The 22,910-nt window shown below is 41.4% G+C and overlaps 1 protein-coding gene across 1 annotated transcript in view; it reads right to left on the bottom strand.

Annotated features, from left to right (window-relative positions):
- The window catches only part of ZFAND3 (zinc finger AN1-type containing 3), a 403,887-nt gene extending 381,389 nt beyond the window's left edge, over positions 1 to 22,498 (bottom strand). Inside the window, exon 1 of the mRNA XM_049891242.1 lies at positions 22,325 to 22,498. Within this exon, the coding sequence (XP_049747199.1) occupies positions 22,325 to 22,395 (71 nt within the window). The 5' untranslated portion in view covers positions 22,396 to 22,498. The remainder of the gene's footprint in view (positions 1 to 22,324) is intronic.
- Between the last annotated feature and the right edge of the window lie 412 nt (positions 22,499 to 22,910).

Here is a 22,910-nt window from a genome sequence, read left to right as displayed (position 1 = left end):
CCAAAAGGTAGAAACAACCTAAGTGTCCATCAACAGATAAGTGGATAAACAAAATATGGCATATACACCCAATGGACTATTACTAAGCAATAAAGAGAAATGAAGTCCTGATGCAAGCCACAACATGGATGAATCTTGAAAACATCATGCTGAGCGAAATCAGTCAGTCGCAAAAGGAGAAATTCTCTATGATCTCACTTATATTAAATAAGCAAATACATAGAAACCAAAGATTATACATGGTTACCGGGGCGGGAGGCAGGGGAGAAAAGGGAGTTTTTACTTAGGGGACGCTGAGTTTATGTTAATGCTGGTGGAATAAATAATTTGGGAACAGCGAAAATGGCTACACAACTTAAAGGATGTAATCAGTATCACGAAACTACATGTGTAGAAATTATTGGAGTATGTTTTGTTGTGCGTATCTTCACCACAATTAGAAGAAGGGAACATGGCGAAAAAATAGAGTGAATTACTGTTATACACAACATTAACAAATCTCAAAAACATTACACTGAGTCAAAGAAGCTTTACACAAATTAATACCTACCATATGATTCCATTTATATAACTTTCAAAACAAGAGAAACTAATTTAGAGTGGGAGAGAAAAAACAGAACAGTGGTTTCCTGGGGAAGGAGGAGAAAAGGGTGGGGGATGCGGACTGACTGAGAAGAGACATGAAGGCACGATCTGGAATGATAGTAATATATAATATAGTATGGTACAGTACACATCTTGATAAATATTTGGGTTACACAGGTATATGCATTTGGCAAAACTCACTGAATAGTATGTAAGATTTGTGTTTTTCACTGTATGTAAACTGTACTTTAAAAAATGTTAAACTAATATACATACTGAAGTGTTTGGGAGTAAAATGTACTACTGATAATCTGCAATTTACTTGGAAGAAAATAAAATAATAAAGGGATAGAGGGATAGAAAGCAAATAAAGCAAATTATTACAGAATCTAAGTGGTAGATAAATGGGTATACTATTCTTCCAATTTGTTTGAAATTTTTCATGATAAAATATTGCGGGGAGGGGCAAAATTAGATACTGGATAGAGTTTCTTACTGGTTAAGCTACTACTCAAAAACTTAAGGCTTATCTGGAGCCTCTTCTTTGGAATAATCATTACCTTCTTCCATAACTGGAGTGAAATATTACTCAAGATAAATTCAGTTCCCTCTGTGTTGATTCTTCAATCACCAAATAACTTTCTAGTGATTACTAATTGTGTCTCTAGTATCTTGAAATCACAAAAAGGGATACTCTGCATTGAGACGAATGTGTAACAGATTTAAGCATTACATTCACTAAGTGTATCCTAAAAAAATTTTAATCAATTGCTTTTGTTCATAAAATTAATGCTTTTGTATGTCTGTTTTTTACTAACCACTGGTCCCTATGAATTTGCTTAACATAATCACCTCCCCAAGCCTTAGGAAACAATCAATAAAAATGAGTTCCTGGTTAAATAGACAACAGATAAGTGTTAACTTTGGTGAAGGGTAAGACCGTACACAATACTAAGGATGGAAGCTCCATAAAACACGTTCAAACTCCCTGAGGGACCGAATTACTGGGCTGAGGGCTGTTAAGGACCATAGTCTCAGGGAACATCTAGTTTAATTGATGTAACATAGTTTATAAAGAAAATCTTCTACATTCTACTTTGGTGAGCAGCGTCTGGGGTCTCAAAAGCTTGTGAGGAGCCATCTATAAATACTCCACTGGTGTCACCCCATCTCAAGCAAGAGAGCCCTCTAAAATATTCCACTGGTGTCACCCCGTCTCAAGCAAGAGAGGGTGAAGAAAACCCAAAACACAAGGGAAAGATTAATCCAAAGGACTAATGGACCACAACTACCACAGCCTCCACCAGACTGAGTCCTGCACAACTAGATGGTACCTGGCTACCACCACCAACTGCTCTGACAGGGATCACAATAAAGGGTCCCAGGCAGAGCTGGAGAAAAATGTAGAACGAAATTCTAACTCACAAAAAAAAAAAAGACCAGACTTACTGGTCTCACAGAGACTAGAGAAACCTCAAGAGCATGGCCCCTGGACAACCTTTGAGCTCAGTAATCAAGTCACTCCTGAGGTTTACCCTTCAGCCAAAGATTAGACAGGCCCATAAAACAAGATGAGACTAAATGGGCACACCAGCCCAGGAGCAAAGACAAGAAAGCTGGTAATGGGGACCCTAAGGTTAAGAAGGGAAGAGTGTTGACATGTCATGGGGTTGGCAACCAATGTCACTAAACAACGTGTATGAATTGTTTAACAAGAAGCTAGTTTGCCCTGTAAACCTTCATCTAAATTATAAAAAAATTTAAAAAAAAAAAAAAGAGTTCCTAGTTTTGGAAAGCAAATAACTAGACCTTGGACAGAGCTGTCTCAAAAAATAACACCAACCCTAAGGAGGAACCATACCTAAAACTGGTTTTCTCATCTATGAAATTCGGAAAATACCTGTCCCACCCATAACAGGATGAGATAATGTACATGAAAGCATTTTGAAAATGGTAAAGTTCTACACAAGTACAATGTATTGCTGTGATTCCATGATGTTACTAATGACTTCTCGAAACTACCTGTGTTACTGGACAAATAAGGTAAAAATCATTTAAAGAGATTACTACCATGAAGTAATAAGGTCACTTAAGAGAGCTTTCCAGGACAAACTAATCCACAGTGATTAGTGTTGACTCATACAGATATTTGTGTAAGTCAAGAACTACTACTCTCAATTTACCCAACAGGTCATTTTGTCTCACCTAAATTCAAGTACGTAAAGTAATAGAAAAGATAGACGCTGTTGAATATAATGGCTTAGGGGTACCCCTATGAAAGTGTCACTAAATACCTCCTAAAGAGGTTTACAACGCTGCTTCTCGTTGTTGTTAGGTGCCACTGAGTAGGTTTCAACTCACAGTGACCCTATGTACAACAGAACAAATATTGCCCAGTCCTGTAACACCACTAAGCAATTTAAAAGGCTTTGATACAAGCAGGTATCATCATGTAAATTATCTTGTCTATTTTTCAGCAGCAGCTAAGGGTTTGCATCGGGACTTCATTCTGGTTTTGAGAACAGATTTCTCTCCAGCACCTACGAATACTCAGGAGATTCAGAACAGTTAAAGATTCATTCAAATGAGAAATAGTATCGAACTTAAAGGAGAATGCTAAGACATACTTAAGAGCACTTTATATATATTTTTTTAAAGAAGCAAAGAGTGAAGGGAAAAAAATACAGCTTCATTAAAAAATTTTAGTTTGAAGCACATCTGAATTTACACATGCAAAAGAATGAAGCTGGACACATACCTCACACCACACACAAAAAATTAACTCAAAATGGTTCAAGAACCTAAATGTGAGAACTAAAACTATAAAACTCTTAGAAGAAAATACAGGAGTAATACTTCAGGACTCAGTTTTTAACAATGGAGTCTTAAATATGACACCAAAAGTACAAGCAGCAAAAGACAAACAGATAAATGGACTTCATCAAAACTTAAAACTTCTGTGCAAAGAACTTTATCAACAAAGTGAAGAGACAACTTACAGACTGGGAGAAAACTTTGGTGAACCAAGTAACTGATCAGGGTTAAACATGCAGTATAAAGAACTCAACAACCTACTACTAATCAAAAGTTGGCAGTTCAAACCCACCCAGAGGCACCTTGGAAGACAATCCTGATAATCTGCTTCTGTAAAGATTACAGCTTTGAAAATCCTATGGAGCACAGTTCTATTCTGTAACACATGGGGTCCCCACGAGTCAGAACTGACTCAACAGGAATGGAATTTCCTTAACTAGAAAATGATAATCACAAGGCTTCAGCTAAACCAAATACCATCAACACTTAAAAGATGTGTCTGATTCTGAACCAGGACCTAATCTTTCTCAGTTAAAATATACCAAGTTGTCCTTGTCTGCAGATCCAGCCACTCCCCACATTGCAGCCCTGTGCCTTAATTCAGGCTTCTTATTTTAAAGCGGCAGTTAAGTCAAAATAACTTCAACCTCACTCTCTCAGAGATGTTCTAAAATGAAGCTACAGCAAGTTGCCATTACACTTATGAGTATTAAAATGTATTGATGTAATTTTAAACAAATTAAAAATTATCTTTCCATAACAATATTTACCATTTAAACAATAATGCATAATTGTACTTTAATAAGAGCCCATCTGTAAACTTAAATGGTCCAACTGTTTTTGATCACACAGTTCAAATGCTGAAATGCTTAAAATTCCTTAGTCACAATATATAGCCGTCAGGGCTTCAAATCGGTTCGGTCATGGCCAATGAAGCAAAATCAGAGCAGACTCAAATTTGTAAAATGTGAGCCAAGTGGAACAATAACCGGAATGGGAAAAGTTACAGACTGAAGCCCTGGAATGGGAGGCTCGGAAGAGGCGTAGTTAACCCTTTCAGGAGCCTGATGAGGGAGAATGGATTATTGCCAGGACTGTGGAGAGCAACACACATCCAATGCTGAGCAGTCAGCTGTCCTCTTTGAGCAGGTTACCACTGTTTCCAGCTCTGCTGGCCAAGAAATTTGGTTGCTATGCAACGCACACGCTGCCCTTGTTTTCTAAAAGGGAGATGAAATTTCTAGCAGGGCTTCGACCTGTAAATTTTCCTGTTCTGATTATCATTTCGGTTCACCCACATTTTAAAAATTTGGGTCTGTTCAGGTGTTGCTTCGTCAGCTATGGCAAAACCAGTTGGAAGTCTTGATGCCACTCATATAGCTAAATAAACTGAAGAATGTTTATAGAAAATAACATACAGCAAAGTAGTATTTTCAGAACATCTGAAATTTGTCACTTGTCATTAATACTCACACTTTTTTTTTTAATTTTTATTGTGCTTTAAGTGAGTCTACAAATCAAGTCAGTCTCTCCCACAAAAACTTATATACACCTTGCTACATACTCCCAATTGCTCTCCCCCTAATTAGACAGCCCACTCCCTCCCTCCACTCTTTTTGTGTCCATTTTGCCACCTTCTAACTCCCTCTACCCTCTCATCTCCCATCCAGGCAGGAGATGCCAACATAGTCTCAAGTGTCCACCTGATCCAAGAAGCTCACTCCTCACCAGCATCCCTCTCCAACCCATTGTCCAGTCCAATCCCTGTCTGAAGAGTTGGCTTCAGGAATGGTTCCTGTCCTGGGCCAACAGAAGGTCTGGGGGCCATGACCACCAGGGTCCTTCTAGTCTCGGTCAGACCATTAAGTCTGGTCTTTTTAGGAGAATTTGAGGTCTGCATCCCACTGCTCTCCTCCTCCCTCAGGGGTTCCCTGTTGTGGTCCGTTAGGACAGTCATCAGTTGTAGCCAGGCACCATCTGGCTCTTCTGGTCTCAGGCTGATGTAGTCTCTCGTTTATGTGGCCTTTTCTGTCTCTTGGGCTCGTAATTACCTTGTATCCTTGGTGTTCTTCATTCTCCTTTGATCCAGGTGCATTGAGACCCACTGATGCATCTTAGATGGCTGCTTACTAGCAATTAAGACCGCAGACGCCTCTCTCCAAGGTGGGATGCAGAATGTTTTCTTAATAGATTTTATTATGCCAATTGACTTAGAGGTCCCCTGAAACCATGGTCCCCAAACCCCCGCCCCCGCTACGCTGGCCTTCAAAGCATTCAGTTTATTCAGGAAACTTCTTTGCTTTTGGTTTAGTCCAGTTGTGCTGACCTCTCCTGTATTGTGTGTTGTCTTTCCCATCACCTAAAACAGTTCTTATCTACTATCTAATCAGTGAATACCCTCTTCCCACCCCCCTCCCTCCCCCTTCTCGTAACCATCAAAGAATATTTTCTTCTCTATTTAAACTTTTTCTTGAGTTCTTTTAATAGTGGTCTCATACAATATTTGTCCTTTTGCAACTGAGTAATTTCACTCAGCATAATGCCTTCCAGGTTCCTCCATGTTATGAAATGTTTCACAGATTCCTCACTGTTCTTTATCAATGCGTAGTATTCCACTGAATCACGCTGTCTTTTCACTAATAATTCTAATATGTCCTTTTCCCTGTATCATACTGACACATACAACCTATAATCATGAATAAAACAGTATTAAAGTAGTATCAGCCAAGAAATCTGCCCCTCATGTTACCTCATACTTCATCTACTTTTTCCTAAATATATACTGAGCTTTTTTTAAGAAACAAATCTAATTACCTCCTACATGATCATTCCTTCCTATCCTACCCCAATCTATGCCCCTTTAAAAAATAGAGAATCAAGTGTTTTCTCAGCAATATAGATGAACTTCAAAAAAAGATATAACCACACTTGGAAAGACTTCAGGAAAGGCAGGTGAAATATTCACATGGATGAAAGTGCAGACTAAATAAAAAGTAATAATACAGTCTAGGACGTCTTCCTAGAAAAACAAAAGCTGGAAGAAAAGGATCAAGTCTATAAAATTAAGCAAAATATCAAGACAGATGAGGGGAGTGTATTTTGTCCACTAGAGACTAGATGACTACAATGAGGAATGACTTCCTGAAACCTAAGAAATTAGTATTTCAAGTTCTGTTTTTCTTTAAATTCACCCAACGTATAAATAGACTAAAAAAATGTTTATTTCAATTCATGAACGTTGGCTCTGTGGATCACTAACGGAAGTTGTTAATTCCTGACACACATGAGATACCATTACGGCAATTTTCCACAAAAGGTACCCTGGTACCATGCTGGGCTAGAGAAGTATGACTAAGCAAAAAAGGCATTACTTAAATTCCTCTAGCACCTTCATGCAGGTGAGAAGTTAAGTTCCAATTATCATCTTACCAGACCACTCTTGGAAACCCTGGTGGTGTAGTGGTTAAGTGCTACAACTGCTAACCAAAAGATCGGCAGTTCGAATCTACCAGGCGCTCCTTGGAAACTCTATGGGGCAGTTCTACAGGGTCACTATGAGTCGGAATCGACTCAATGGCAACAGGCTTGTTTGGTTTGGACCACTCTTTGAAGCATGACTCAACTGTCATTCACTCATTAAACTATCCCCTCTTCCTCTTGTTTTTAGTGACCTTACATGCTCCTGAATTTTCTCCTCTCCGTCCATCTGGAAACCCTGGTGGCATAGTAGTTAAGTGCTACAGCTGCTAACCAAGAGGTCAGCAGTTCGAATCCACCAGGCACTCCTTGAGAACTCTATGGGGCAGTTCTACTCTGTCCTATAGGGTCGCTATGAGTCAGAATCAACTCAATGGCAGTGGGTTTGGTTTTTGGTTTGGTCCATATTCTTCCCAAACGTCTACTTTCCTACTTGTGTTTCTCAGGGTTTCATCCTCAGCTATCTTCTAACTCTTTACCACTGGATCCCCAAAAGAAAGACATACACAGGAGTACATCAAGGGACGAGAGAAAAAAGGCAAGAATGAACTACCTAGACTCCACTCTGGACCCAATAAATTGAAGCTGGGGGAAGCAGCAGTAATGTTTTTTAGAAAAAGTTCCTAAAGTGATTCTGACAACCCCATCCCTACCCCAGACAGAACCACTGGTCTAACAGCTCTTCCTGTATGACTTGGTTTCAGCTATGACCTATGCACTCATGTCACCCTACATAGTGTAACCCTAGTCCATCTTCTCTCCTAAACTTCAGACATCTAAGGTATTTCCACACTTAGATGTTCCATAAGCCCTGAAAATTCAACACACCTGACACCATTTTTGTAGCATAACAATAATAATACCCATCAAGAAGACATCAGATAGCCTGGTTAAGTCTGGTATCTCCACCTATTGGAATACTGTGCTACCCTTTAAAAGAAGAAGCTAGAAATACATACGCTGATTTAGAAATAACTCTTAAGATATATTAAGGAAAAACGACAAGGTGCAGAATAGTGTGTAGCATGCTACTACTTGTATTAGAAAACGGGATAAAACTAGTGGATGCACAGGAAATTTCTGGAAGGATACTCAAGAAACTTAACCATGATTCTCACTAGAAAGTGGGACTAAGGTTATGGTATAAGAGGGAGACATCCCTTTCATTGTATATCTATTTGTGTTGTTTGAATTTGAATACATTCCTTTTCCAATTAAAAAAACAAAAGACATGATAAAACTATACAAAGAAATTTACATGACATCTTTAAACAGACTCATATCCAGAATATATAACTCCTACAAATATACAAATTACTCCTAAGAAAAAAAACAGATGGCCCAATGGAAAAATGGGCAAAAGGCTTAAATAAGCACCTCACGAGAAAAGTTTAGCCAAATGGCCAATAAAGACAGGCGCTCAACTTTATTAGTCATCAGGGAAATACAAATTAAAACCATAAGGCAACAGCCCTAAACCAAAAACTCAAACCATTGCCTTCAAGTTGATTCCAACTCATAGCAACCCTATAAGACAGAATAGAATTGCCACATAGGGTTTCCAAGGAGTGACCGGTGAATTTGAACTACTGACCTTTTGGTTAGCAGCCAAGCTCTTGAACCACCAGCCACCAGGCTCCAATGCAACAGCCTTACACATGGCTAAAATGAAGAGACAGTCAATGTCAAGTACTCGCAAAGATGTGGAGTAGCCAGAACTCTCAAACTGATGATGAGAGTGCAAAATTAATTAATACCACCACTTTGGAAAACTGGCAGTATCTACTAAATACTAAGATAATTCAGTAATTCTATTGCTGGGTATGTTGTTGTTGTTGTTAGGTGCCGCTGAGTCGGTTCCAACTCATAGCGACCCTACGCACAACAGAACGAAACACTGCCCAGTCCTGTGCCATCCTTACAATCGTTGCTATGCTTGAGCTCATTGCTGCAGCCACTGTGTCAATCCACTTCGTTGAGGGTCTTCCTCTTTTCCGCTGACGCTGTACTCTGCCAAGCATGATGTCCTTCTCCAGGGACTGATCCCTCCTGACAACATGTCCAAAGTATGTAAGACGCAGTCTCACCATCCTTGCTTCTAAGGAGCATTCTGGTTGTACTTCTTCTAAGACAGATTTGTTCGTTCTTTTGGCAGTCCATGGTATATTCAACAGTCTTCACCAACACCACAATTCAGAAGCGTCAACTCTTCTTCAGTCTTCCTTATTCATCGTCCAGCTTTCACATGCATATGAGGTGACTGAAAATGCTGTGGCTTGGGTCAGGCGCACCTTAGTCTTCAGAGTGACATCTTTGCTCTTCAACACTTTGAAGATGTCCTTTGCGGCAGATCTGCCCAATGCAATGCTGGGTATACACCTATGTATATACCTATGTCCACCAAAAGACACATGCAAGAATATCGATAGCAGCATTATTCATAATACTAAAAACCCAGAAAACCCACAAAAGTTGAATGGATAAATTGTGTTATCATACAATGGAATACTAAAAAGCAATGAAAAAGAACTACTGCACAAACATAGATGTATCTCAGTCATAATGCTAAGGGGAAGAAGCCATACACAAAAGAGTAAATATTATGGCTCTATTTACAGAAAATATAAAAACAGGCAACAGTAATCTATGATGATAAAGGTCAAAAAAGGTGGGGTTATCAACTGGGATAAGGAACCCTGGCGGAACAGTGGTAAAGCACTCGGCTGCTAATCAAAAGGTCAGCAGTTTGAACCCACCAACCACTCTGCAGGAGAAAAATGTAGCAGTCTGCTTCTGTAAAGACTACAGCCTTGAAAGCCTTATGGGGTAGTTCTACTCTGTCTATAGGGTCACTATGAGTCAGAATCAACTGGAGAGCAACGGGTAGAGGTTATCAACTGGGATAGGGCACAAGGGGGACTTCTACTGGATGCAGGAAATGTACTAACTATATCTCGATCTGTGTAGGTGATGCTTATGTTAAGTGTACACATATGAAAAAATTCATCAAGTTGTACAAAAAAATTCATCAAGGTAGACACTTGACATGAGTACAGTAAATTAAGTTATGCCTCAGTTGTGGGGGGGGGCAGGGAATAAGATCTAAGAAGTAAAAAATACTGTTAAGTAACTGATGGCACTAGAAGTCAGGATAGTTGATTACCCTTGCAAAAGGGGGCCGTGACTGGAAGAGAATATTATAGGAAGCAGGCTTCTGAGTAATGCTAGTAATGCTATTTCTTGATACAGGTGTTATAGCTACATGGGTATGTTCCCTTTGTGAAAATTCATCCAGCTGTACACTTAGGATTTGTGCATTTTAACTATATATGTGATACTCAATTTAAATTACAAAGACATAATTTAAGTATACTAACAAACTACCTAAATCATTAAAAAATAATAAAGTCAATGTGTCCAAAACTAATTATCTCTTTCCCACAACCCACTCATCTTCTAGTACAGAATCATTTCAACTTAAGAGAACTTCCAAAGTATAAACTTTGTTCTAACAAACAAAACTCTGTACAGCATTGACAGATGGCATTAGAGGCTGCTTCTACAATTTCACTCTAGACTTAGGAATAAATGGATTCACAACCTTTCAAAATCAAACCAGTTTGTAAGCAAAGGAACTTCCATTCCCACCATATGTGATGGACATCATCTTCCACCCAGCTGCCCATGCCAAAAACCTTGCTATCTGTCTCTCTTCTCCTTTACCCAACCCCTTCCTGCCATGACAATCTGTCTCTGCTCTTATACCCAAAACCTCCTCTTCAGTTCCCACCTCCAAGTTTCAGCCTTCACTCATTTTTAGCTCCTACACTGCACCATTCACTCAGCATTGCTTTATCTAAGGTCCACAGACCCCATGGTCCCTGGACAGAAATATATTTCGATATAATTTGTTTCTTTTGTAATCACAGGTATTTTATGCATTATTCTGCAAATGAGATCCATAGGTTTTACCAGACCTACCAAAGGGATCCATGGCCCAAAAAGGTTTAAAATCTCCAACTGGGCTCTCAGCTTCCATACTTAAACCCTCCAATTCATCCTCCATATTGCTGCCAGAGCAAACTTCTTAAAACATAGTATCATCTGTCACAGACTCTTAAAGTCCTTAAATGGCTCCCAACTGCTTCCAGAATAAATTCTAAACTCACTAGCACAGCAATCAAGGACCTTCACAACTGGTTCCTGCTTCATCCCCACCTTCATCTTGCTTCCTGCCACACACCGCAGCTAACATCTTACACTGAGTTGTATCTGCAATTCTCTGAATTCAGCATGCTTTCTCAGCTTCTGTGACTTTGCACAAACCTGGTTAACTCCTGCTCATCTCTCGTAAGCAGCTCAAGCACCATCTCCTCAGAGAAACTCTCCTGGCCCTCCTCCAGTCCCAGTCTAGGTAACATGGCCCCATGAGTGCTCTCACAGTACCTGCAATGACGTCCCCATAGCACTTTCCTCACTGTTTTGTCAGTCTGCCTCCCCCTCTAGACTGAGCACTTTCTCAGGGTAGAAGCCAGAGCTTGGTACCCCCATACCTAGCAGAGCTCAAGACACACAACAGGGGACTTAACAAATGCTCGCTAACAAGAGACTGCCTCTGGAAAATGGCCAAACAGACTTACATGCAGGCTGGTCAGAAGCCTGATCAACAAACTAGGAGGCATGAGTCTAGAGATCACCATAAATGTGAATTGCCCAGTTGAGACAAGATAACTCTGCATCTATTAATCTGTCACCAATACTCCTTCCTTCAGGGGTTGGAAAGGTGGTCCTTAATAAATGTAATTACCATGAGTAGGCACTGTGCCAAGGGCTTGACCGGCATTAGAGCTCACTTAACCTCAAAGCAACCCTAAGATAGATAATATATTCTTTTTTAAAAATAAAGAGGCATAGAGGTGAAGTGCCCAAAGTCAAGCAGAAAGTGATAAAGTCTTGTTTTAAACCCAACTCTGTGATTGCAAAGCCTATGGCTAGCCACTGAGCTCACCTGGCATTCTGGAGAGAAGAGATCAGCATGCCCTTTGTCCCTGGAGGAGTTTTGGAGGAGCCTAACTTAGATGAGAAATGGTCCTTCAAAAGCCTCTCCTATTCCCCAGGAGGCACTACTATTAAATTCTTCAAGACTTAATGTAACCTGCCCCATACATACTAGCTGTTACAACTTTTTTAAAAGATGGGCTTGTGAGTTGTTTTTCCGAGAACAGCGAGTAAAGGCAGAAGATAGGCGAGACTCTGTTGAACTCTCTGCCAAGCTTGGAGGTGAAAGGGCAGAAAAGAATTTCCGATGAATAGAGTGCGGTAGTACCAATAAAGGAAAGAAAGTAGATTGAGCCCCCGTGGCCTGCTGCAGAGACCATGAACAGACATTCTTTAAGTGTCTGAGAAGGTGCCTCTGGGCTTAGCAGAAGAAAGATCCCACGTGGTTCTAACAGACGTAACTCCATTTTTGCTCAAAGCTGCTGTTATTTCCAAGAAACTCTAGTAGGGAATTTACACCACAGTTATCCTGTGATCTTTACCACTTCTTTGTAAGACTCTGGGGAGACTTAACACCACACACTTCAAGATAGGTTTTCTTTAACCCCACCCACCACTTGTATAAAACTTTCTCCAGCCCTTGCAACATGGCTGTTTTTCATATACTAAGAAAGTGGTGACCACAAAGCAGGTTCATTGGTTCATTCCTTACCAGCACTTGAATTCAAACCACATTTCCCCATCTTCATCCCCTTTATACTCCACTCTCCCCCTTAACCACCTTTTGTGTCCTCACCTCTCCAACTCACCTCCAAATCTGGTGTCTGACACGGATCTGTCCAGTTGACTTTTCTGCACTCCAAGTTTAAACATAAAACCAACACAGTCCATTCTTTATGTCCCCAGCTCCAACCAAAAATACACAATGTAAATATCTACAATGGAAACTCTTCAAAGTAAACTTAGGGAGCCTCCAACTAGCAGATTAAAAATACTGAGTCACTACACAGCCTAAAACCAAACCTATGAAAATGCAATCATTAGTGGCATATACTTCCACATGACAGTTTTACTGCCACTATCATTTTCTAAATCAATCCACACTGATGTACTATTGAGATTATAAACCCTCAAAGCAACTCCAGTATGCATGCAATACTGCACATTTTCACTTAAGATTGCCTCTGTCATTTGGAAAGACTTCATCATTTAAGCCACAGACAACTGTTCCTTGATTAGATTCTGCCCAATATGCACTAAATAAAAAGATAAGCCTTACACATAAAATGCATGGCTCAAACACAGAAGTATTTGGGAGGTTGGGGGAGGGGGGTAACAGGCGAGGAATGCAAAGTTCTAATTAACAGTGACCTATCCACAAAAACTAGAAATACATTTCTGCCCAAAGCAACAAAATTAAAAAAAAAAAAAAAAGTTCCTCTATGAAAACATTTTTGTGAGTGAACATCCAAGAACTTTTCCTTTAAAGGTGAGTAGCACATCTTTGTGTTATACTGAAAGGGAAAGGCAAACTAGATAGAACTGCACATAGTAAAGTTATACTCTGTGAAGATTTTGTATATACACGTAAAGTTTCATTTGCAAACATACAAAGACCTGAAAAACCTGGTTTTCTGGATTTCAGTGGCAACTGAAGAAGGATAAAAAAAGAATGCTATAGTTAGAAACTTTTTTTTTTTTTTTTTTGCAGTTGCCATGATTCAATCCTGACTTATGGAGACCCCATGTGTATCAAAGTAGAACAGTGCTCCATAGGGTTTTCAATGGTTAATTTTTCCCACATAGATTGCCAGGCATTTATTTCTTTTGAGGCACCTCTGGGCGGACTCAAACTTCCAATCTTTTAGTTAGCAGCCAAGTGCCTTACTCATTTGCACCATCCAGGGATTCCATTAGAACCTATGTGGTTGTTAGGTGCCATGGAGTTGGTTCCAACTCAGCAACCCTATACATAGCAACTTCTATACCCTACACAAGCTATAAAAAACCAAAACTAAACCCACTGCTGTCGAGTCGATTCCGACTCAGAGCAATCCTACAGGACAGAGTAGAACTGCCCCATAGAGTTTCCAAGGAGTGCCTGGTACATCTGAACTACCAGACCATTTGGTTAGCAGCCACAGCACTTAACCACTACGCCACCAGAGTTTCCATACAAGCTATACTCCCCTAAAATGGATGCCCCAAAATGGAATACCATCCATGCCTCCCCAGGCACAGAATCTAAGAAATCACAAATCTAGAAATAACTCACACTGAAATACACATCTTTCCCCTCTCTCCAGTTTACTTTTATTATTTTTTGGTAGTTAATATACTTCTGACCAGTTTAAAAATGACTGCATTATTCAATCTTCTTTATATGTCTCATTCATTATGTTAAAAAAAAAATTTTTTATCTGGAGATAACTTTGCCAGCACATCTGTCCATATAAGGCACCCTAGGAAGGGGTGAAACTGAAAAAGGATAACCTGAAACAGGCAGAGGTTTTGAAAGCCCAGACATGATCAGCAAAGCCCTCTATCTTCTCCGTGTTCCCCAACTTCCTTCCCCAGCTCTTCCAGTTAAGAACCATTAGCCACAGAAGCCTTCTCTGTACAGAAACCTCAATGTAAGCCTGTAAGAGAAAACAAAGTGCCTGGCCCAATAACCTGACTTAAGGAAGAGTATACTCTGGATGGTCAGAATGCTTCTCCTTCCAGAAATGTAGCTGTCAGTGCGACTGTTTTATACAAATGCATTTCAATTTAACCAAAGTTTCAGAGTTCAAGAAGCAGATAGGACATCAAAAACTGTTACTCCAAATGGCACTCCTTAAAAGGTCTCAAGGACGATACCACCAATCCCACTCTGCCATGTCATTAGAGGCGCAACAGTGAGGATGAATAGAGACTGTCTACACTCTAGAAACACAAAATATTGTGGTGTGGGTCCCTCCCCCAGAGGTCAGAGTGCTAGCAAGTAGCTCCTATGTCCTTAAGACCTCTCCCAGGGTATTTTTCTGTCCTAATAGAAACTTGTGGCTGCCTATGATACAGGACATCTGGTACAGCTGAATGAACAGGTGCAGTTAGCTGGCAGGCCTTCCTTCCTCTGGTTAACAGCTGCGGCCCCTACTTTGGGTACCCAGCAGTGTTTGCAGCTCTGTCCCCTGGTCTCATGGATGACATGACATTTTCATTCATCTCATGCCATTCTCGTAGCCTGGTGCGATCAGTTTGGTTTTGCCCGCTGTGGCTGGATATTCTGATACACTCTGCTATTCTCTGTATATGGGAACTTGAATTTACTAAAAAAATCTGATGTACTTATCCCTCATCACATAACAAAAGCTGCCACTAGAGATTTACATTTGTGAAAACAAATTGTTCTTCTATAAGTCACTTAATCCAAGGTGAGTACGTTCAAAAATTCTCTCACTAAAGAGAAAAAATTGACTTTATTAGACCAACACCTCCCTTGCATAGATTTCTGAGATTATCAGTTTAATACTGTTAGGAGCTGAGATGACTGAGTCAAAAGCTAACATGGAAAAAAGTATTCAAATCAGACTAACTTGTACTAAAATTTTTATTCCAATAACTGATCAAAGGAACACTTCCCAAGAATCTGGAATAACAATGGCATTACTGTCTCCACTGGAAATAAAACGTTAAGACTTCTGTTAATCAAGTCCTTCATTTTCCAAATATGAGAAAACGGAGGTCTGGAAAGTCCATAATAGGCTGAAAATCTTGGACACCTATCAGGTCAACATTCTAGAACAGCACTGCCAACAGAACTTCCTGGGAGAGTGAAAATGTTCTATACCTGTGTTTTCCAATAGGGAGGTTATTATTGTCATGTGCTGTCAAGTCTACTGCGTAGCCACTAGTTATTAAGCTAGTGAGCACCTAATATGCAGTTGATGTGACTGAGGAACTGAATTTTTAATTTTGTTTAATTTTAATTAATCTGGAAAAAAATTTTTGTTTAATTTTAATTAAATGAATTTAAATTGCCACATGTGGCTAGTGACTACCATACTGGACAGTGCAATTCTATAACAGTGTTTTAGATTATGGTTATTAAGTGCTTTAATTAAAGTTCCTTAACTTCCCTCTGCATTCAATGTATATAGGAAATTTCTTCCTTATGTCTAAATATCTCATTCAGCAATTTAATCTTGTTACATAGGAAGTCAGTCCAGAGCAGGGTTAGCCTGTTCCTCAAAGCCACTAGTAGAGCTGAATGACATCAGTGTCATCCACACAACTGGACTTAAGGCCCTCTTTTACAAACCACTGTGACACCAAGTCCCAAGCATTCAACAAGCCAGAATCTGAATCATTATTTTAAAATTATATATATGTTGGGTACTGACCAGTCACTTTCTTCATTTGGCTTTCTTTAAGATAACAAACTTAACCTTTCTTCATAAAGAGAAAAGAATTTTTCATCTCAATCTCAATCTGTGATTATTGCAGGATTTCAAAACTTTGCATCACTTTGCACAGACACAAACTCCTGAAGACCTAATTTAAAAATCCAAATTATCTCAGTTCCCACCCTCTTAATACTCTCCTCTACGTATATAATATTTAATACTTTTTTTTTTTTAAGACTTTATTCCTTTCAAAGGACCCTTAGCTCACTGATTTTGCCATCTAGGAAAAGGTTAATTTGTGAAAACTAATGTTAACTTTGGAGCCCTGGTGGCGCACTGGTTAAGAGCTACAGTGAGTTATGGCCGCTAACTGAAAGGTCAGCTATTTGATTCCACCAGCTGCTCCTTGGAAACCCTATGGAGCAGTTCTACTATATCCTATAGGGTCGCTGAGTCGGAACTGACTCAACTGCAATGGGTTTAACGTTAACTTTGATAGCCTTAAGGATTACGAAGAGACTTTTAGTCAAAACTTTGCAGAGCAACTTAAAGTACTGGATTCTTCTCTTTTTCCGGGGAGGGAGGGATGAGGAGAGAAGAGGATAATACCAATAGAGTACTATCATGTCCTACATGTTCACTGGCTCTAATTCTAAAAAGCTATTACCTCAAACTAGTAGAAACAAAGGTCACTGCTTTACTAAAAAAAAAAAAAATTATCTCCCTGTGTTCCATCACGTCAAAGGGGGAAAGTTCTTATCTTCTGGATACCCCAAATATAACAGGAAAATGGAGCAAGTAGATAAACGTACTAACGGTTCAAAATACACTGAATATTTAATTAAAATCATTATCTTCAGGTGCATATAATACCCAAAGACATTGATTAACTGCATAAACAATCTGTTTTGTTTTTAAGGGAATGTTTCAGGGGATTTTATAATCAAGGGATAATATAGTGACATCACTGGAACGACCACCCTACTGATTAAACAGTGATTCACACGCTGTTCTCATGAACTTGAAAGCCCAGGTTAAGCTGGCTGAAGTGTGGCAACACGTTCCAATTGGGAGACTGAAACTGAAAAAGCAAACCAAGTATGAGGGGCATGCACTGGTAGGATCCAGCCACACCAGAGCCAGCTGATCTATACAGTGACAGAAACAGAGGTGCTAATGTTCTACATCAACTCACAAACCTGGGCTCAGAGGAAAAAAACATTGGTTCTATTTAAGCTAAACTTACTCAGTTATCTTGTGATTGCCAGAAATAAAATGGGATAAACTGTGTTACATTTTCCATCAGCTTTCTACTAGTAACCATTTAACGAATGGAATTTACTTTGGGAGATTACTCTTGACCTCTCCCCGTTCCCATCTTTACTCAAAACACGTCTGTTTTCCAGCAGATCTAGCTGATAGGTAAAACACTTCAATAGTATAGATTTTATCAGTATTTTATTTTTGCAATCTATCTCCCTAAAGAAATGTATCCATGTAATATTTGTTTTATGACATCATTCATTGGATCAGAAGAGCTTCATCTTTCCCCATCGAACAGTGAACGTTCACCTGACGAGCCCCGTATTTCAATACTCTACGCCCTGCATACCAGAGTGAACATTTATGTGCACTGCACTTTAAGCTTATTCACCAAAGAAATAGTACTTCCCGAGGCGTCTGTAATGCGGCTTTCTGAGAGTTCTCCAACTGCGAAAGCAAAACTGGATTTTCATACTTACTAAGTACAATCGGAAAAAAATTTCCATCTTTTCCCATCCTACCAATTACTCTCTATTCTTATTCTTCTTGTTGTCTTTTCTGTAATATTCTAGGTCTGCTCTTTCAACAACTTTTGAAAATATTTATGCTTCAGTACATTTTTAACGTCTAAACCATTTCAAACGTAGCTGCAACTGATACCACTTATGTCTGCAAAGTTTATAAAGTGCTTCTGTGTATGTATATATTTCAACTACAGGAAATGTATGAATTTGCTAATTTACAATTTCATTTCAGATGTAACGATTACAGACAAGTATACTTGTTGCCTGAATGTCGAATTCCTAAAATGAGCCAAGAACATGCCCATATTTCACAGAAAATATTAAGTTCATGTCTCAGGAAAAAAACTGTTTCTTATGGTCATTAACCCTAAAATCATTGTGTATACAGTACAAACAACTTCCAGCTTTGATAAAGAGGTTAATCTTCAACAATTTCCAAGGCAGCAAAGCTACCCAATGGAGAGATAGTCTCTCTATAAAATCAGCACAACATGGACACAACTTACACACTATAAGCCAAAAGGGAGAGAACTGGAAACTTGGAGCGTTCTAAGCACTAACACATTTGAACTGTATGCTCCCCTCGGCATTCTTAAAGTTCTCCTACTTAATCAAGCCCCCCCGCACACACACACTGGTGTCCTGACTGGGCAATGCTGGGCAGCAAGCTCCTCAGCCCGAGGCACTGGAGAAAGGAGCAATCCTAAAGAAACTGCCTTTAGTCTGCTCCTGCCAGAACATTCTGCTGAGAGGCTCCTCTGCAAAGGGTTGGGTGTGGGCTCCGGCTAGCTGACTTTATATACCTATGGTCTCCATAAGATGCAAGACTGCACAGAATTTTTTTAGGGAACAGGTGTGTCTTCAATTTCATGAAGGGAAAAACAAAGATATCTTCTGAATGGCTTCTGAAACCATGTATTCTATCCTTTCTCCCAGCCACTACACTGGTTTAGGCCACCATCACTGCTGCCCTGGATTACTCTTTCTCACAAGTCTTCAGTACCTCCAGCCCTGGCAACAACCAGACAAACCAGGGCTCTGGACTGGTTCTTCCTGGTTCAACCCCCTGTTGATAATTTCTATTTCCACCCCCCACCACCCTTCCCCCCAAAAAAACACTTGCGTGAGTCGATGCCGACTCATAACGACCCTACAGGACAGAGCAGAACTCTCCATAAAGTTTCCAAGAAGCACTTGGCAGATCTGAACTGCCAACCTTGTGGTTAGAAGCTGTACCTTTAATTGCTACACCACCAGGGTTTCCACTTCCAGACATACAGAATCAGAATCTACAATTTTACCAAGATCCCCAGGTGATTCTCATGTATACATTATTCTTACACATACATTATTATACACACCCAGATGATTTTTACATATACCTAAGGATCACCTGGGGATCTTGTTACATAAGAATCACCTTGAGATCATGTTAAAACGTAGATTTTGATTCAGTATATTTGGGATGGAAATTCAAATTATCAGCAGGGGGTCAAACCTAAAAGAACAGCTCAAAGCCCTGCCACAAATGTACATACAGCACACATTCTTACAGACACAACACACACTCATACCCACACACCCAGGCCACTGTTAAGATTAACCTAATCACATTAAAGATAATCATGTCACTCCCTGCACAAAGTTCTTCAATAGTTCCCCACTGTTCTTAGGCTAGAAGTCCAAAGTCCTCAGCATTACCATGGGGCCCTACATCACCAATTCCTCTCACTTCCCCAGCCTCATCCCTAGCTGATCCCCCTTCACAATCTACCAATTGACCCCAACGAACTTTGAGTTCCTCAACTGTGCAGCACTCGCTCACCTCCAGGTCTTCACCCATGCTATTCCTTCTGCGGGAGAGAACCACTTTTCTCTCTATCTCTCTATCTCCATTCCCTCCCTTCGTCTACCCATCCTGCAGGTCTAGGCTGAGATATCTTTCCTTCACCTCCACTCCAGCTACGGCAGGTGCCCCTCCCATGGCACACTTTACTGTAACTGTCAATTTACTTCTCTATGCTCTCTGCTCCAGGGGACAGGGTCAGTGCCCCCTGACCACCATTATAGTACACAGGCACTCAAATATTTGTTGGATATAGTCAAAGTATGCATAATGAACTGAGTATGAACCTGATCCATACCACAGGACAAACATGTTCAAAGTCAGTTATGATATGATGGAAACAAGTCAGCAATTTTGCTATGCTCTGGTATAAAATGGAAATTATGTATTGCCTACAAACACATTAGGAAAACAAACACCTTTGAAAAGTTCAAGCATTACACATTAAAAAGAACACTTCTCACCACAATAGTATCAGTGTGCTTGTGCTCATTAACAGTTAGGCAAATAGCAGTTCATAAGAAGTGCCAGACTGAAATAACAAAAAAAGGCACCCCTGGAGGCTTACAGGTCAAGTACAACATCACTGTAACTTTCCCTCTAGGCTACTCTCAATCTCTCGATGCTACTCAGAATCCTGCTGACTAAAGGTACAGAGGTTACTGCATTTCTTAGTTTCTAAGTCTTGATATAAGTCTTTCAATAAGGGTTCCACTCATGATAATGGTCCCAGGGACATATACATGTTGCCAGGAAACAAATCTCTTATACATCCTAGGCATTAGTTGCCATTGGCAGCTACTTTGTTTGAGCCACATGTCTTCAGGCTGTGACACCAGATTTTTCCAGGGCAGCTGACTGATGTCACAAACGTGATGGTACTATGTACTCTGAAGAGCTCGCCAACTCCACCCTGCACTCCCTCTGTGCCATGGACAAGCCCTGCATCCTCTTTAAGCCTCAGTTTTCCCACCTACTAATAAAGAGATAATGACTCCTACCTCGTAAGATTCTTGTGGGAATTAGATTGTCCAGGAAAGCACTCAGCAGACCACCCAGTTATTTCCAAATCAAAATGCAGGAGAGACTATAAACCTAAAATATTTTCACAGCTTAGGACTTTTGGAAACGCCAAAACTTATTGACTAATGTCCTTCTATTTGGAAATTTTTGAGAATGAAAAAGCAGAGAGATTTAAAAAAAGAAAAGGGCTACACTTTTTCACCACAACCTTTGGATTTGACAGATTTCACAGAAACCTACATTGAGATCCACTTTCTAATCTTTCTCTGCACTCCCAAAATTATAGCCTAATTCTACAGTAACAATTTCTAGGATCTGGAAAATAGCAAGAATAAAAATACTTCAATACTTCTCTCAAGATGTCCTCAACCAGAAATATCCATCTACTTCCTGCCTCAATGCACCTCCAAACACACTGAATCTTAAAAAATAATAATAAAAAGAAGGAAGGCCTCCAAAGTCTCTAGTTTCCTTACTACAGTCATAAGGTATGGCAGAGGCACCTGTTAGATTGAGGGGCAGCAATCCATAATACTCATTTATGTTACAAAAAGAATTCAAACTGTAACTTTGAAAAGTGGATTTCCCACCTCACAATTTTCCACCCTAACAGAGGATGGTAAAGTAATAATACATACAGCCCAATGTGAACATGGTTTTTCTTAATTAAAAGAGTGAAGGAGAGGGAGGAAATCTGAGTCAATCAAGCAAATCGGCTCTCATATTCCCGAACTAGCCTGACTTGAGGTTTTTTTTTTCTTTTTTTTAACAAGCAAATTTTACAGATCTTCTCAAACATGTTTTAAATAAAGGTGAGACCTCCACACAGTCTTATAACTTTATCCCAGCCTGGCTTCTGGGCTGGATTTTAAAAAATCGGTGACGTGCGAACAGCTTCCTAAAAGCAAATGGGGCACTGGGATATAATTTAGGAAGTGATGATGCAAGTCTCTGGGGGACGGGGAAGGGGGAGGTGAAAAAGTCAGAGGAAATACCCTCCCGATGCCAGGGCACCAACTCACACCAAGGGGAGGGAGAGTGGAGACGAGCTGGCCTCAATATGCCAAGGAAGGGGGCAACCCCGCTCCACTGAGAGATGCCAACACCGCCCCCTCTTCCCTCCCCCACTGCCCTGCTCCCCTCACCCCTGGCCCCAGAGGCCCCTGGAGGCCCGAGCCCCAGGCAGGCGAGTCCCAGGAGAAAGCAGCGCACCCAGGGTAGGGCCTTCTCTGCCCACCCCCAGGCTCCCACCCGGCGCCCCACTCCCGGACGCGGCCCCTGCCCCCTCCCTACAGGCCCTGCTTGGGCCCAGCCCCCAGGGTCTCGGCCTCTCGGGGCCCCGAGGCCTGCCCGCAGCCGCGGCGCCCGCGCCCCCGGTCCCCGCCCCCACCCGGCCGGGCACTTACCCCCAGAAGCCGCAGGGACAGCGAGGCGGCAGGCTGGGCGCTTTGCTGCGCTCGCTCCCGGCGTCTCCCATGGTGCTCGGCGGCGGCGGAGCTCGGCGGCAGCGACGGCGGTGGCGGCGGCTGGGCCTGGGCCCCGCTCGGAGGAGGCGGCGGCGTCGGGGGGACCGGGGCGGGGGGAGGGGGAGGGAGCGGGCGCGCGGGCGGGCGCGAGTCCGGAGCTCGGAGCCGGGATTCCAGGCCGGTCAGCTGGAGGCGGGCTGCACCACTGGGCCTGCGGAGACGGGGGGGCCTAGGGAGGCGCGGAGAGGAGAGGGAGGGGAGCTGAGGAGGAGGGGCGTGCGGGTGAATCAAGGACCGCGGGGGAGGAGGGAAGACCCGACGCCCTCGGCAGCTCCCACCGCCGCTCCCTAGCCAGAGCGATGTCTCGTGCGGCGGCGATGGGGAGGACCTGAGGCCCCCGCCAGCTCTGGACTAGCAGCGGCTGCGGCGAAGCCTCGGGCCGCGCTCACCCGGTAACACTCTACTCTCCGCCGGAGGCTGCGCTGACCGGACAATGGCCGCTCCGCCCCCTCCCCTCTTCACGCAC

Source organism: Elephas maximus, chromosome 1 (genome assembly GCF_024166365.1).
Source record: "Elephas maximus indicus isolate mEleMax1 chromosome 1, mEleMax1 primary haplotype, whole genome shotgun sequence".
Lineage (NCBI taxonomy): Eukaryota > Metazoa > Chordata > Mammalia > Proboscidea > Elephantidae > Elephas > Elephas maximus.
This window is presented reverse-complemented; position numbering and strand designations above follow the sequence as displayed.